A 16460-nucleotide genomic window follows, 5' to 3' on the forward strand; every position below is an offset into this window, starting at 1 on the left:
AACGTGAAACTTGAAGGTATTCCATTTCACAGCTGTTCGCAGCACTTTTCTAACGGCGGAATGTCCAGCTGTCGTGACTAGGCTTGAAGACTGCATATTGCGTCCAGCATCCCCAACCATGCGACAGTAATTTATTCAACAATTTGTAGCGCAATTTTCCATTAGCCTCTCCATGGAACAATTCCCAAATCGCCAGTTAATTCTAACTTCGGGATCATGTTCTTCAACCCTAGGACGACGGAAAGAGGACCTCTCCGCATTCCATCATCGCGTCGATACTCACGAAGAGCAGGAGCACTATTGTTGTTGTTTTGATAAAACAGCTTTACGAACGTCCTTCTCATCTTGTCCAGAGCAGTTTGCAAGTGGAATGCACACTGACGCTTGTGTTTGAACCCTGCGTCGCCGTACCAGTACTGCCATCTTACGGCAAGTCATCACACTAGCAGTGCTAACAGCACAAGCCCTGCGGCACGCAGGGTGAACATTATCCCTTTAAAATTGGGTGCATATGCAATAAATGTACTGTCAAGTAACATTAATGTGACCATCACCAAAGTTCAACGTTAAGGTGCATAACCAGGTGGCAGCACGAGCAGTGGAGAATATATAAGGAATGTCGAGGTGGACGCAGACACCATTGCAAGTGGATGCAGACTCCATTGCAGTATTCGTTGTAATATGGAAATGGGGCGATTTGTTTGACGTCCAAAAGGGAACGATCATTGTTTTTCGGGCCAAGGATGGAAGTATTTTGGAAACCGCTAAGTTTGTAAACCGTTCGCGTGACCCCATGGTTAAAGTATACCGTACATGATAAAATGGCGCTAAGAAAAACTGGAGCCGAGGCGACTGTAATGAACCTCGGACCTTAAAACGACAGCTGCGGAGATGTGCAAGGACGAATAGACGAGCAACTGTTGAGTAACTGACCACCCAGGTGAACCAAGGGGCTACGAACAGGGTCTCGTCAATGACCGTTCAGCGAACATTGCTTCATATGGGCTTCTGCAAATGGCACTTGGTTCACACAATCATGCTGACTGCAGTTCATCGGCGATGAAAGCAGCTGGACGTCCAGTGAGCGGCGACAGGTGGTATTTTTAGATGAATCACATTTTACTCTCCATCAGACAGATGGCAGTTGCCGTGTACGACGCTAAACGTCTGAAAGTAGACACCCTGCAGCAATCGTCGTTAGAGCCCAGGCCGAAAGAGGGAGCGTTATAGCCTGGGGAATGTTTTAGTGGCATTCCCTGGGTGATCTCGTCATTCTGGAAGGCACAATGGACCAACACAAGCATGCATCTATCCTTGGGGAAGATGTCCACCCTTACATGCAGTAGGACAGTGCGATGTGTCACACAGCAGGCAGCGTATCTGTGTGGTTCGAGGATCACCAGGATGACTTTACCGTGCTCCCCTGGTCATCGACCCCCCCCCCCCCCTGATTTAAACCCTGCCAGTGCGGTCAAGGCGCTGCAGTCATGGACTGTGCGGCTGATCCCGATGGAGGTTCGAGTCCTCCCTTGGGCATGGGTGTGTCCTTAGGATAATTTAGGTTAAGTAGTGTGTAAGCTTAGGGACTGATGACCTTAGCTGTTAAGTCCCATAAGATTTCACACACATTTTTTTTTTAAACCCAGCCAGTTATCTCTAGGACCACCTCGATCGTGCTGTTTGCACCACGGATTCTCCACTGAGAAACTTAGCCTAGTTGGCTACGACGCTGGATTCGGCATCGCTCCACAGCCCTGTCGACACCTTCCAGAACCTCACTGACTCACTTCTTGCACATCTCTTAGTGGTCCGCATTAAGAGAGATGGCTGTTTAGGCTGTTGATAGGTGGTCAAATTAGTGTGACTGGACAGTATATTTGTCCGTCTGCACTGGCTCAGGTAGCGGAAGTTTAATTATACCCATCCTGCACTTCAAGCTTGGAACACGTATGCACCTTCTTTGCAGTTTCACTCTCACCCTCTGACGCACATCTGTATTAAGCCAAAACTTTGTCGGCATAAAACTCAGGACATGTACTGTCTTCTGACAATGCACCATCTTATTGTGCAATGGTCTTAGCGGGGGACAGCTGCCTATCATAACTTTTTGAAGTCCATTTACATATGTAACTAGTTGCTGACGGCGATATGTCATGATCAGAATGGTTGACACATTTCCAGCCTAATCCTGATTGGTGTAATCAGTCAAGGAGAATAAACTTCAAGCAGTGCTGTCAGCTCCTGGAGGAAGACAGGGAGGCGCGCCAACCTCACCTGGCGGGTCCAATCCAAGTACGCGCGAGTGTCCTCCCCTATGATGATGTCCGTGCTGGCCACGGAGGCGTCGCGGCGCAGCGTGGGGCCCAGGAAACCCTCGAGGAAGCGGCGCAGCCCCTGGGCGCTCCAGCCCATGCTGTTGACTCCGTAGTTGACGACGGCGCCGGACGTGGGCTCATTCTGCAGCGACACGGCCCACACGTCCACGCCGCGCCGCCTGTACTCCTTCAGGAACCTGCAGGCGACACGTGGCTGTCACAGTGTTTGTCATATTCCTAGCCACATCACTTAGCCTTTTACTTTTTTTATTCATTTACAATGAAGTGACAAAATTCATGGTAAAGCGATATGCACATGTAAAAATGACGGTAGTATAGCATACACGACGTATAAAAGAGCAATGCATTGGCGGAGCTGTGATTATAATTCGAGTTGACACGTCGTCGAATCGGGTGTACTGCCGGTGGTCTGCGTTTTTCTAACACAATATTTCGACATCGTACCTCGGCGTCTTCATCAGGTGCTTCCTGTGACTGAACGACAGTCTGGCCGTATCCCGTATTTATGTCTGGATGGTGTCTGTCGTTGCCTACGCCGTCCGCTCCCGCTGCGACCGTGTCGATTGGTCGCCAGATGTTCCGTCCGTCCGCGCCATCTTCCGCTGTTTTCCCCGGTGGCGGCCGTTTCATGGCGTGCCTTACTAGGTACGTGCCCACCAGGCGTGTTCCTAGCACTGATGACAGGCTGTGTTTGCTGTTGGTGACCGTTCCGACTTTCTCCAGCGCCCCTGTCATTCTCCTGGTCTTCTGTTTTCTTCCGTTGTTTTCGTAATAGGTCCAAAGCAGGGTTCCACGCCGTGCTTATTTGGGATCCAGCTTCCCGGTTTATCAAGTTCACTGTCATCTTAATTTCGATCTATTCAGTGATGACGCTATCCCAAAATTTGGGGGTCTGAGACAAGATCCTGGTTTTATCATAATTCATGGTGTGCTCAAGTTCCAAGCAATGTTCTGCTACTGCCGATTTAGTGGCTTGTCGTAGCCTGGTAAGCCTTTGGTGCTCTTTACATCATATGTCCAAGGCCCTGGTGGTCAGGCAAATGTAAGACATACCGCATTCACATGGTATATGGTAGATACCAGGTTTTCTCAATCCCAGATCATCCTTCACCGTTACAAGAAGCGCCCTGATCTTGGTTGGTGGGCAGAACACACTCTTGATATTGTGCCAGTATTCTGCTGATCTTAGCAGATCAGGTCCCGCATACGGTAGAAAGGCTACCCTCCTGGTCTCTTCTTCTCCCTCAGTATCAGGTCGTCTGGAGGGATGTAGCACCTTGCGGATGTCCCTTGTTAAGTATCCGTTGTCTACGAACTTGCTGTAGGTGTCCTAACTCTGGTGCCAAGCTGTCTGAGTCGGACAGTATTATGGCTCGGTGAACAAGTGTTCTCAGCACCCCATTCTTCTGTGGTGGATGATGGCAGTTGTCAGCCTACAGGTATATGTCGGTGTGTGTAGGTTTTCTATATACACTATGGCCTATGTGCCGTCTATATTCCTTTTCGCCAGGACATCCAAGGAAGCAAGTTGACAATTATTTTTATTTCCATTCTGAACTTAATGGTGGGTTTTCTCGAGTTCAGATGCTCTCTAGAGCAGTTTTTCGTGACCTTGTGGCCAGATGACAAATGTATCATCAGCGTACCTAAAGAAACACGTGGGCTTGTAGGGAGCTTTTGTAAGTGCGTCATCGACCTATTTCCTATGTGAAGGTCAATTTTATGAACAGACTGAAGAAGTGGCGATGGGTAGTCCCTTATCTCCGGTAGTGGCAAATCTGTTTATGGAGAGATTCGAGGATGAGGCATCTGAACTCGAGACATCCCACCATTAAGTTCAGAATGGAACTAAAAAGTAATGGTCAACTTCCTTTCTTGGACGTCCAGCTGAAAAGGAATACAGACGGCACATTAGGCCATAGTGTATATAGAAAACCTACACACACCGACATATACCTGTAGGCTCACAGCTGCCATCATACCGCACAGATGAATGGGGTGCTGAGAACACTTGTTCACCGAGACATAATACTGTCCGACTCAGACAGCTAGGCACCAGAGTTAGGACACATACAGCAAGTTCATAGACAAAGGATACTCGACAAGGGACATCCGCAAGGCGCTACATCCCTCCAGACTGATACTGAGGGAGAAGAACAAGAAGAGACCAGGAGGGTAGTCTTTGTACCGTATGCAGGACCTGATCTGCTAAGATCAGCAGAATACTGGCACAATATCAAGAGTGTGTTCTGCCCACCAACCAAGATCAGGGCGCTTCTTGGAACGGTGAAGGATGATCTGGGATTGAGAAACCTGGTATCTACCATATACCATGTGAATGCGGTATGTCTTACATTTGCCTGACCACCAGGGCCTTGGACATAAGATGTAAAGAGCACCAAAGGCATACCAGGCTACGACAAGCCACTAAATCGGCAGTAGCAGAACATTGCTTGGAACTTGAGCACAACATGAATTATGATAAAACCAGGATCTTATCTCAGACTCCCAAATTTTGCGATAGCGTCATCACTGAATAGATCGAAATTAAGATGATAGTGAACTTGATAAACCGGGAAGCTGGATCCCAAATAAGCACGGCGTGGAACCCTGCTTTGGACCTACTACAAAAACAACGGAAGAAAACAGAAGACCAAGAGAATGACAGGGGCGCTGGAGAAAGTCGGAACGGTCACCAACAGCTAACACAGCCTGTCATTAGTGCTAGGAACACGCCAGATGGGCGCGGACCTAGTAAGGCACGCCATGAAACGGCCGCCACCGGGGAAAACAGCGGAAGCTGGCGCGGACGGAAGATGGAACATCTGGCGACCAACCAACACGGTCGCAGCGGGAGCGGACGGCGGAGGGAACGACAGACACCATCCACACATAAATACGGGATACGGCCAGACTGTCGTTCAACACGTCGGGGAGGAAGGCCTGCTCCATGACGAACAGTTCGGCTTCAGGACGGGCCACTCCACGTAGCAGCAACTACTTCGACTGGTAGAGCAGGCGATGGGGGTGCTGGAACGTGGCGAGTATCTTGGGGTGGTACTCCTGGACGTTTCCAGAGCCTCCGACACCGTGTGGCACGACGGCCTTGTGTATAAACTACTTACACAAGGCCTACGAGACGTCGACGGCGCGCCCCATAGCAGTTGGAGTACCGCAAGGATCCGTCATCGGCCCCTTGCTCTACTCACTGTACACCGCCGGCGTTCCGAGGAGGCAGGGAGCGCACGTTGCGCTCTACGGCAGAAGCATCAACGCCAGGCTGATGCCTCACCGCCAGCAATCGGCTTGCGACGTCCTCGGAGCTTGGGCCACTGAAGGCGACTCAAGCTTAACGCAGCCAAAAGTCAGGCGATGATCTTCACTAGAAAGAAGATTCCATCCGACCTGCAGCCACTCAGAATCATGGGAGGCCCCATCCCATGAACGAACACCGGACGCTACCTAGGCGTCACTCTGGACGGGGGCCTGACGTGGAAGGCGCACATCAGGGAAGTAAGGGATAAAGCGCTTGGCAGATTGCGCTTGTTATACCCCTTACTGAACCCAGCGACGACCCTGCGCCCACACTGCGGCATTACACTGTACCTAACACTAATTAGACCAGTGTTGGAGTACGCTGCTGTGGTGTGGGGCAACGCTGCCGACACGTCAATCGCAAAGCTGCAGACGGTCCAGAACAAGGCGCTTAGGCCAGCGCTTCATCTGCCACGAGATTTCAGCACCGGAGAACACAGAATAGCGGGAGTCCCGCTGCTTACTCACCGATTCCGGCAAGCGGCACATCGTTTCTACACGGCCGTGCGGACGTCGGAGAACGAACTCGTCTGCAACCTGGGCAACCAGGTGCACTGGCGCCCGATCACAAGTTGGCCAGACCTGTTGCTGGTGTAAAGAAACGCCACAACATTAGCAAGAAGACCCTATAGGAGCAACGTAACCTCGAGGACGATTCCACCAAGAAGACAACACCCCAAGAAAGAAGTAGGAAAGGCGTGATCCGTTCACCCTACAACTCACCGGAGCATGAAGCTCCGTGAATTAGCGTAGTGTAGCGCTGGCGGCTATTCTCTGTGGCTGCGCTGCGCTCTGCTCTGCTTGCCGTCCCTGTCGTTCAGTCCCAGGAAGCACCTGATGAAGACGCCGAGGTAAGACGTCGAAATATTGAGTTAGAAAAACGCAGTTCACCGGCAATACACCCGTTCAAGGATATGTCACAAAATCGCTGAAAAGTCTAATAAATTACATAACTCGAGTTATTCACGGAAAAAGGATTCAGACCTGATTATGACCACACGATGGGAATGGACAGACTGTGAACAGGGAGTGGTAGTTGGAGCTAGACTCGTGGGTTATTTCATTTCGGGAATCGTTGCTGTTCTTGTGGCCTGCAGTCCTAAGACTGGTTTGATGCAACTCTCCACCTCTACCAATCCATCGATTTGGATACGTGCCATTCAGGTGATTCCTCAGATTAGCATCAAAGTGTGCCGGAGCTCCGTTGTATGGCAGCTGTATGTCCATCAATGGTTTAGTGGCACTACATTAAATAGGGTATATGAAACATTTCCAATAAATGTAAGGTAGATCGATCATGTTAGTCCGTTTCGCAGTATATATAGAGCCAATGATTTTTGTTGCTGTTGTTGTTGTTGTTGTTGTCTTCAGTCTAGAGACTGGTTTGATGTAGTTCTCTAAGCTACCCTACGCTGTGCAAGCCTCTTCATCTCCGAGTACCTGCTGGAACGTACTTCCTTCTGAACCTGCTTACTGTATTAATTTATTGGTCTCCCTCTACGATTTTTACCCTCTACGCTTCCCTCCAGTACTAAATTGGTGGTCACTTGATACCTCAGAACGTGTCGTACCAACCGATCCCTTCTTCTAGTCAAGTTGTCCCACAAATCCCTTTTCTCCCCAATTCTATTGAGTACCTTCTCATTAGTCACATTATGATTCAAAAGCTTCTATACTCTTCGTGTTTAAACGGTTTATTGCCATGTTTCATTTCTGCACATGGCTAAGCTCTACATAAATACTTTCATGAAAGACTGCCTGATACCTAAATCTCGATGTTAACAAATTTCTCTCCTTCAGAAACGCTTTTCTTGTCTCTGTTAGTCTACATTTTATATTCTCTCTACTTCGACTATCATCAGCTATTTTCTGTCCAAATAGCAGAACTCGTCTACTACTGTGTCTCATTTCCTAATCTGATTCCCTCAGTGTAACCTGATTTAATTCGACTATGTTCGATTATCCTCGTTTTGCTTTTGTTGACGTTCATCTTACAGCCACCTTTCAAGACACTGTCCATTCCGTTCAACCGATCTTCCAAGTCCTTTGCTGTCTCTGTCAGATTTACAGTGTTATCGGGAAACCTTAAAGTTTTTATTTCTTCTCCCTGGACTTCAATTCCTATTCCATATATTTCTTATATTCCCCTTACTGCCTGCTCAGTATACAGATTGAATAACATCGGGGATTGGCTACAGTCTTGTCTCACTCCTGCGAGCTAACATCCCAAAGATGTTTGGGCTCACATGCGGATCCTCTTCGTCGAAATGTCTTGGTTCAAACTCGTGTAAGGGTTGAACCGCACGTGTCACGTTACACGCCCTAAATTAGACACTTGTAACCCTTTGGTTCAATTGTCTAGCTGATGGAAAGTTTTGCGAAATACAAAGTTAATATAACATATAATAACAGTATTAATAATATCGGGAACTAAATTAATGACTCATAAATGGTGTTGGGCACACAGTTGCGATTCGGTTAAGACAACGTTTATTCAGAAAGAAAACTAATAGAGAAAGTGGTCGTTTTTTAGAATTACTATTACACTAGAGCGCATATCCATTTGACACAGTTCCATCATTCACAATCTCATCGCGAAACACATTACTCCATCTCAATTTTCTAAGTCGTTTCACTTCCTAGCTGCCTATAGACCGACCGTCCGCTTTCGTGTTTCCACCCGCACTGTACCTGCCCATCCCACCGCGTTTCCGGCGTACCGAGCATCGACGCTCAACTGACCAGTGCAGTTCCCTTCCCTGAAGCCGTCCATCTGATTGGCTACAGCTTATTGTCCATTATTTTACATTTTAACATATTCAAATAATCAAATTTTGTCCACTTTCACGTTCTAAATAGAGTAACAATAATATCCATTACATAATTGTGGTGTGCGTACTGTAAGACCTTCGGTACACACACCATCAGATTATTTGACTTGTCGCTCTAACGAAGTAGGCGAGTGTCAGCAATATGTCTCGTGGTCTTATTGTGGCATGTTTATCTTCTGCCGTTAGGTCAGACAAGTGAAATGCCACTTGAACGCTTAGAGTAGCAGATTTACAATCATCAACTTTAAACAGAACTTGATTAATTTTCACACACATTTATTAAAATAATGACAATCATAAAAATTACTTAACTTGGTTCTGGATGCTATTTACAATTGAAAATCTGAAGTTTCTTTGGTATTGGTATGTTAATCTTATTCTCACATATATCTCTGATACCTGACAAAATTGTCTATACATTTATCTTCATGGCTATGTAAAGGAATATGGTAAGCGCAGACTGAAACTTGACTATAGACTGTTACAGACAAATGTAGAACTCGTACAGATTGGTACAGACAAATGCAGACTGGTGCAGACTAATGCAGACTGACTAATCGGAGGTCTGTACACTCGTAATACCTCGCGCGTTCATGTATCACTGTGCGAGTGTGATCCGTGAGGAGAAAAGGTTCTACGTTACCAGCAATCTCATTGGCTGCATTACATATTAATATGCTGATCGGCGGAAGCAGAATTTGGTCCGTCTCTATGGCAGCGCCATCTCGTAGTGCGGAGACGGACGAGCGCTGCGCCTGCGCTGTTGTGCTTACCGGGGCGCGCTCTAGTGGGAAAGTTGTGTAAGCGCTGAATATGCGGAACTATGTACACATCAATAATAAACAAATTCTTTAAATAAAAACAATACCATTTCCTTCATTGCTTTGAATGCCACGGTGAAACGTCCCCTTTGAACAGTTGTACATGACTGTGTTAAAACTGACACACAATATTTTTAGTGCAATGCAATCTGGCTTTCAAAAATCCCTACAAACTTGACTAACATATACCTTTCACAAATCACTTACCTCACAAAAATCTTCGTTACTCGAACTACTGCAATACAGCGAGCGCCACTAATGCCAGCTAAATAAAAGATTCAAACTACGGAAGGCACTAACTACTGATATGCATAGTTAGCAAATGAAAGATTTTAATAGAGAACAAACAATGTACTTACCTTAATAATGTTGAAAAATCATAATATACATAGCAGTTCCTGACATCCAGTCTTACAAATTCCAAAACTCCGCCATTTCTCTCCCCACATCCACCACTGCTGAGGCTCACCTCCAACTGCGCAACGCTACGTGCTGTTCACATCCAGCTGCCCAACACTACAATAGCCAACAACAATGCAAACCAGCCACAGACTGCACACAGCACATACAGAGCGCTACGTGGCGTTACCAATATAAAAACTTAAACAGCCTCCTTACAACGGCTAGTAACCTTGCACCAATGCACTTTCTGATAAATAAACAAGGAACAAAAGTAACTGTTATGCTCTAAACCTTACATCAAATATTCTATTACCTAATGATTCAATAAGGTGTCATGCTGTCATCGCTCAATGTATTTTGTGTGGAGGAAATGATGATCTAATGCTTCACTGAAAATACTGATAATTTAAGTTTACTATATCTTTTAAACAAATAAAGTTACAGAGTTAATGTTAACAACGTTTGTCATTTTAATGATGCTCCTCTATATGAAATATCGATCGTTAAGATCGACCAAAGCCTTCAGATTTTAGCATTCAGCTCTTTTTTTACAAAACTTGTTAATTTAATTTTAACAGTAAATCCTAAACTATTATATATGTGATCGATATTCAAGTTTTATTGGGATCACCATGAAAAGTTATGGAGGATGGCAGATTAAAATTACTGTGGCTTGATTCCCTGCACTACTACAGAATTAAATAGTTTTCATAAATGTTTCCCTTTATGGCCCATCTTAGGTCCGCCATCTTTAACACTGCAATGTCTCCTTGCCCACAAAAGCCTTCTACTGGTTTTATCTATGACGTAGGTTCTCGTCTGTCTCACTCGCACACTACAGCAATTAGGCCTCAATAGACAACAGACAATAGACGCCTTCGAGTTTGTGGCCCCGGTCCTGGATGACAGGATTCATTTCACAATTCCTGTAGGCTGACTCTCGGCCATAGATTTAAATGAGAGAACAATGCTCTTTAACTCAAACTCCCTTCTCAACCACTGCTTCTCTTTTCTGCTTCTCGACTCTCATAACTGCCGTCTGGTGTCCTTACAAATTGCAAATAGCCTTTTACCCATGCCACCTTTCGAATTTGAAAGAGACTATTCCACTCAACGTTGTCAAAAGCTTTCTCTAAGTACGCAAATGCCATAAACGTTAGTTTGCCTTTCCTTAACCTACCTTCTACGAGAAGTTTTACATCGGGTGTTCCTACATTTCTCCAGAATACAAACGGATCTTCCCCGAGGTCAGTTTCTATCAGTTTTTCCATTCGTCTGTAAACAATTCGTGTTAGTATTTTGCAACCGCGACTTATTAAACTGATAGTTCGGTATTTTCAAACCTGTCGGCACGTGCTTTCTTCGGAATTAGTATTATATACTTCTTGAGGTCTGAGGGAATTTCAATTGTATCATACATCTTGCTTACCAGATAGAACAGTTTTGTCATGACTGGCTCTCCCAAGGCTATCAGTAGTTCTAAGGGAATAAGGGAATACTGTCAATTCCTAGGCCCATGTTTTTACTTAAGTTTTTCAGTGGTATGTCCAGTTCTTCACGCAGTACCATATATCGCATTTCACCTTCATCTACGTCCTCTTCCATTTCCATAACATTGCCCTAAAGTACATCTCCATTGTACAGACCCTCTACATACTCCTTCCACCTTTCTGCTTTCCCTTCTTTGCTTAGGACTGGTTTTCCATCTGAGCTCTTGATATTCATACAAGTAGTTCTCTTTTCCCAAAGGTCTCTTTCATTTTCCTGTAGGCAGTATCTATCTTACCCCTAGTGATATATGCCTCTACACCCTACATTTGTCCTCTAGCCAAGAAGACAACATACTCCTTCCACCTTTCTGCTTTCCCTTCTTTGCTTAGGACTGGTTTTCCATCTGAGCTCTTGATATTCATACAAGTAGTTCTCTTTTCCCAAAGGTCTCTTTCATTTTCTTGTAGGCAGTATCTATCTTACCCCTAGTGATATATGCCTCTACACCCTACATTTGTCCTCTAGCCATCCCTGCTTAGCCATTTGGCACTTCCTGTCGCTCTCATTATTGAGACGTTTGTATTCTTTTTTTGCCTGCTTCATTTACTGCATGTTTATATTTTCTCCTTTCATCAATTAAATTCAATATATCTTCTGTTACCCAAGGATTTCTACTAGCCCTCGTCTTTTTATCTACTTGATTCTCTGCTGTCTTCACTATTTTATCTCTGAAAGTTGCCCATTCTTTGCTACTGAATTCCTTTCTCCTGTTCTTGTCAATCGTTCCCTATTGCTTCCTCCGAAACTCTCTGCAACCTCTAGTCCCATCTCCTTAAATTCCTTCCTTTTTGCAGTTTCTTCAGTTTTAACCTACAGTTCATAACCAATAAATTGTGGTCAGAGTCCACATCCTTCTTAATCTGCTTGGTGTATTGATTTCTTGGTCTCCCTCTACGATTTTTACCCTCCACGCTGCCCTCCAATACTAAATTGGTGAAACTTTGATGCCTCAGAACATGTCCTACCAACCGATCCCTTCTTCTGGCCATGTTGTTCCACAAACTTCTCTTCTCCCCAATCCTATTCAACACCTCCTCATTAGTTATGTGATCTACCCATCTAATCTTCAGCATTCTTCTGTAGCACCACATTTCGAAAGCTTCTATTCCCTTCTTGTCTAAACTATTTATCGTCCATGTTTCACTTCCATACATGGCTACACTCCATACAAATACTTTCAGATATGACTTCCGGACACTTAAAAGATTACTCGATGTTACCAAACTTCTCTTCTTCAGAAACGATTTCCTTCCCATTGCTAGTCTACATTTAATATCCTCTCTACTTCGACCATCATCAGTTATTTTGCTCCCCAAATAGCAAAACTCCTTTACTACTTTAAGTGTCTCATTTCCTAATCTAATTCCCTCAGCATCACCCGACTTAATTCGACTGCATTCCATTATCCTCGTTTTGCTTTTGTTGATGTTCATCTTATATCCTCCCTTCAAGACACTATCCATTCCGTTCAACTGCTCTTCCAAGTCCTTTGCTGTCTCTGACAGAATTACAATGTCATCGGCGAACCTCAAAGTTTTTATTTCTTCTCCATGGATTTTAATACCTACTTCGAATTTTTCTTTTGTTTCCTTTACTGCTTGCTCAATATACAGATTGAATAACATCGGGAGAGGCAACAACCCTGTCTCACTCCCTTCCCAACCACTGCTTCCCTTTCATGTCCCTCAACTCTTGTAACTGCCATTTGGTTTCTATACAAATTGTAAATAGCCTTCCGGTCCCTGTATTTTACCCCTGCCAACTTCAGAATTTGAAAGAGAGTATTCCAGTCAACATTGTCAAAAGCTTTCTCTAAGTCTACAAATGCTAGAAACGTAGGTTTGGCTTTCCTTGATCTAGCTTCTAAGATAAGCCGTAGGATCAGTATTGCCTCACGTGTTCCAATATTTCTACGGAATCCAAACTGATCTTCCCCAAGGTCGGCTTCTACTAGTTTTTCCATTCGTCTGTAAAGAATTCGCGTTAGTATTTTGCAGCCGTGACTTATTAAACTGATAGTTCGGTAATTTTCACATCTGTCAACACCTGCTTTCTTTGGGATTGGAATTATTATATTCTTCTTGAAGTCTGAGGGTATTTCGCCTGTCTCATACATCTTGCTCACCAGATGGTAGAGTTTTGTCAGGACTGGCTCTCCCAAGGCCGTCAGTAGTTCTAATGGAATGTTGTCTACTCCCGGGGCCTTGTTTCGGCTCAGGTCTTTCAGTGCTCTGTCAAACTCTTCACGCAGTATCATATCTCCCATTTCATCTTCATCTACATCCTCTTCCATTTCCATAATATTGTCCTCAAGTACATCGCCCTTGTATAGACCCTCTATATACTCCTTCCACGTTTCTGCTCTCCCTTCTTTGCTTAGAACTGTGTTTCCATCTAAGCTCTTGATATCCATACAAGTGGTTCTCTTTTCTCCAAAGGTCTCTTTAATTTTCCTGTACGCAGTGTCTATCTTACCGATAGTGAGATAAGCCTCTACATCCTTACATTTATCCTCTAGCCAACCCTGCTTAGCCGTTTTCAACTTCCTGTCGATCTCATTTTTGAGACGTTTGTATTCCTTTTTGCCTGCTTCATTTACTGCATTTTTATATTTTCTCCTTTCATCAATTAAATTCAGTATTTCTTCTGTTACCCAAGGATTTCTACTAGCCCTCGTCTTTTTATCTACTTGATTCTCTGCTGCCTTCACTATTTTATCTCTGAAAGTTGCCCATTCTTTTGCTACTTAATTCCTTTCTCCTGTGCTTGTCAATCGTTCCCTATTGCTTCCTCTGAAACTCTCTGCAACCTCTGGTCCCATCTCCTTAAATTCCTCCCTTTTTGCAGTTTCTTCAGATTCAACCTACAGTTCATAACCAATAAATTGTGGTCAGAGTCCACATCTGCCCCGGAAATGCCTTACAATTTAAATCCTGGTTCCTAAATCTCTGTGTAATCGTTACATAATCAATCTGATACCTTCTTGGGTCTTCAGGTCTCTTTCACGCATACAGCCTTCTTTCATAATTCTTAAAACAAGTGTAGCTATGATTAAATGATATTCTGTGCAAAATTCTACCAGGCGGCTTTCACTTTGATTCCTTTCCTCCACCCCATATCCACCTACTACTTTTCCTTCTCTTCCTTTCCCTCCTATTCAATTCCAGTCCACCATGTAGATCAAATTTTCGGCTCCCTTAACTATCTGAATAACTGCTTTCATCTTATCATACATTTACTTAATCTGCGGAGCTAGTTGGCATATAAACTTATGCTACGGTGGGTGGATGTGGGCTTCGTGTCTAGCTGGGCAACAATAACGCGTTCACTATGCTGTTCATAGTAGCATACCTCGTTCCTATTTTTTACTCATTATTAAACCGATCCCTTCATTACCCCTATTTGATTTTGTATTTATAACCCTGTGTTCACCTGACCGGAAGTCCTGTTCCTCCTGCCACCGAACTTCACTAATTCTCATTAATCTTTAACCTATCCATTTCCCTTTTTAAAATTTCTAACTTGCCTGTCTGGTTAAGGGATCTGACGTTCCACGCTTCGATCCGTAGAACGCTAGTTTTGTTTCCCCTTATAATGACGTCCATCCTCTTGCTTTCAGCCGTTCGCAGTACCATCACAGCAAGCCGTTTTAGTTTATGTTACAAGACCAGTTCAGTCAATCATCTAGCCTGTTGCCCCTGCAACTGTTGAAAAGACTGCTGCTCCTCTTCAGGAACGACACGTTTGTCTGGCCTCTCAACAGATAACCTTTCGTTGTGGTTGCTCCTATGGTGCGGCTATCTGTATCGCTAATGCACACAAGCCTCCCACCAAGGGCAAGGTCCATGTTCTTGGGGGAGGATAATGCGGTGGTCGACGGCCTTAACTAAATGAACGGGAACATTGCCGCTTGTGCAGAGCTAACATACAAGCAACACTGTGTGAAATAACCGCAGAAATCAAAGTGAGACGTACGACGAACGTATCCATTAGGACAGTGTGCAAAATTTGGCGTTAATGACCTATGTAGCATACGGCTAACATGAGTGCCTTTGCTAACAGCGCGACATCGCCTGCAGCGCCTCTCCTGGACTCGTGACCACATCACTTGGACTCTAGAGGACTGGAAAACCGTGGTCAGATGGTAGGGTTCGAGCGTGGTGCAGACCCCACGAAGCCATGGATCCAGACGCCCACAAGTGATTGGGCAAGCTGGTAAAGTCTCCATAATGGTGTCGGCTGTGTTGACATGGAAAGGACTGGGTCCTCAGGTCCAGCTGAACCAATCAGTGATTGGAAATAGTATATGTGGCTACTTGGAGACCATTTACAGCCATTCGTGGAGTTCATGTTCCCCACTTCTTCTCTCTTTCTCGCAGTTTGGTCATACACTCTGTCTCTCTTTGTCACTGGGTCCCACCCACTTCCACTTTCCCTTTCTCTTTATCCCGCCCCCCCCCCCCCCTCTTGGCACTGTCACCTTCACTCTTTTCCTAGCACTGTCCTTTCACTGTCAACAGTGTTCCACTGCCACTGTGTCCGTCACTTTCTCTATCAATTCCATTAGCTCCTTCGCTCTGTCCGCAGCTGGTGGTATTGCGGTAGCGTTCTCGCTTCCCACGCACAGGGCTCCGGGTTCGATTCCCGGCGTTGTAAGGGATTTTCTCTGCCTCGAGATGACTGGGTGTTGGGTGTCCTTCATCATCATTGACTCGCAAGTCGCCGAAGTGGCGTCAACTAAGAAGGACTTGCAATACGGCGGCCGGACTCGCCCCCAATGGGGCCTCACGGCCAACAATGCCATACGATCATTTCATTTTTCCTTCGCTCTTTCTATAACACAACCACTGTCCACTATCTTACAGTATTTATTGCTTTTCCGTCTCTTTGCCACTGGTACTGTCTCCTCTCTCAGCACAAAAAAACCGTGAATATGTTCACGTGTCTATTCTTTTTTTTCATTATTTTTAAAGGTGGTGAGGAAGGTAAAATGAGGCAGCTGGTATCCTAATTTTCAGTCAGGAACATATTCATACTCTGGTGCTTCGATAGGTGCATTCTCCCATTGGTTTCCTTCTTTTCCCTGCTATAGCAAGCCATGTAACTCATATGATAAACATGTATTGGTCTACAAAATTTAAATAGTTTTCTCATGTGAAATAGAAATAAAGCAAAACTAATTTCACAACTCAGACTGGCTTTTA

The 16460-nt window shown here is 45.0% G+C and overlaps 1 protein-coding gene across 1 annotated transcript in view; it reads right to left on the reverse strand.

Moving 5' to 3' along the window:
- Positions 1–16460, reverse strand: part of LOC124593732 (lysosomal acid glucosylceramidase-like) — a 172485-nt gene that overhangs the window by 41616 nt on the left and 114409 nt on the right. Inside the window, exon 6 of the mRNA XM_047132062.1 lies at positions 2275–2512. Within this exon, the coding sequence (XP_046988018.1) occupies positions 2275–2512 (238 nt within the window). The remainder of the gene's footprint in view (positions 1–2274; positions 2513–16460) is intronic.

Source organism: Schistocerca americana, chromosome 2, assembly GCF_021461395.2.
Source record: "Schistocerca americana isolate TAMUIC-IGC-003095 chromosome 2, iqSchAmer2.1, whole genome shotgun sequence".
In the NCBI taxonomy this organism is placed as follows: Eukaryota; Metazoa; Arthropoda; class Insecta; order Orthoptera; family Acrididae; genus Schistocerca; species Schistocerca americana.